This window comes from Galeopterus variegatus, unplaced genomic scaffold, assembly GCF_000696425.1.
Source record: "Galeopterus variegatus unplaced genomic scaffold, G_variegatus-3.0.2 Scaffold4146, whole genome shotgun sequence".
NCBI classification, from domain to species: domain Eukaryota; kingdom Metazoa; phylum Chordata; class Mammalia; order Dermoptera; family Cynocephalidae; genus Galeopterus; species Galeopterus variegatus.
The window spans coordinates 121,256-122,257 of NW_007730257.1; the positions used below are offsets into that span (position 1 = coordinate 121,256).

Here is a 1,002-nt window from a genome sequence, read left to right on the forward strand (position 1 = left end):
AACTAATTTCCAGTGGGCAGGAACAGCAGATACATGCATGTAATATAGAGTTGGGTGGCGATATGTGCTATGAAGACAATAAAACAGGAAAGGGGGTGCGGGGGTAGGCGGCGCTACTTTAGATAGAATGATCAGGGTGGGTGTCCTTAAACAAGGACTATGGAGAGAGAAGTGGGGGCAGGGAGAAACATGTGACTATCAAGGGGAGAAAGTCCCAGGCAGAGGGAACAGAAAGTGCAAAGGCCCTGAGGCAGAAGTATTTTCTTGGCCCATTCAAAGAATAGCACGGATGGTTTGGATGATCCAGGATCACGGTTTTCCCAGACCAGCTCCTCACCCCAGGAGGCAGAGGGGGGCATGCAATCATGTTTCTCCAATCCCTTCCTTCACACTCTTCTGTGTCCAGTGCCCATCTGGTGGCCGCTGTCCCCACCATGCTTCCAAGGACTTCAGATGATCAGCTGTGAAGCTGGGGTAGTGAAGGGGACTAAGTGCCACTTAGCGTCCTCTGGGGTCTCCTGGGGATGGATGACGAGGGTGGGGTCAGTGTTCTGACCTTCCACATCCCCCCATCTGGCTGTGCCACCCCAGCCTGGATAGTGAGCACTTACAGCTCACTGACCACAGCTGCCCTTCTCCAAGCCCGGAGGGACAAGCTCGGTGGTTCCTCCCCATCTCAGCACCACCACATGTAGCCGTGCCCCTACCCCAGGATGCTCCACGCTCACAGAGCACGTCCTGCCCCTTGGTCTAGCTGTTCTCAATGTCCCTGTTAGGTGGGTGGGGCTGCTGTCACCCCTGCAATTTTATAGGTGGAAACTGAGGTTTCCAAAATGAGAAGCAACTTGCCCAGTGAATCTGTAGCAGGAGAGGCCTCAAACTTGAATCCTGAAGCCTCTGTCTGTTGCCTGCTTCCCGCTGCTTCCACAGAAGTTGTGGCTGCTGTGGCTGCTGTACCCTGGCTCAGACCCTTACCCTGGATTCCTGAATGCACCTTTGGGG

At 54.4% G+C, this 1,002-nt stretch overlaps 1 protein-coding gene across 1 annotated transcript in view; it reads left to right on the top strand.

Annotated features, from left to right (window-relative positions):
* The first annotated feature begins 365 nt into the window (after nucleotides 1-365).
* TMEM132E (transmembrane protein 132E) overlaps nucleotides 366-1,002 on the top strand; it is a 16,436-nt gene continuing 15,799 nt past the window's right edge. The window contains exon 1 of the mRNA XM_008586834.1: nucleotides 366-400. Within this exon, the coding sequence (XP_008585056.1) occupies nucleotides 366-400 (35 nt within the window). The remainder of the gene's footprint in view (nucleotides 401-1,002) is intronic.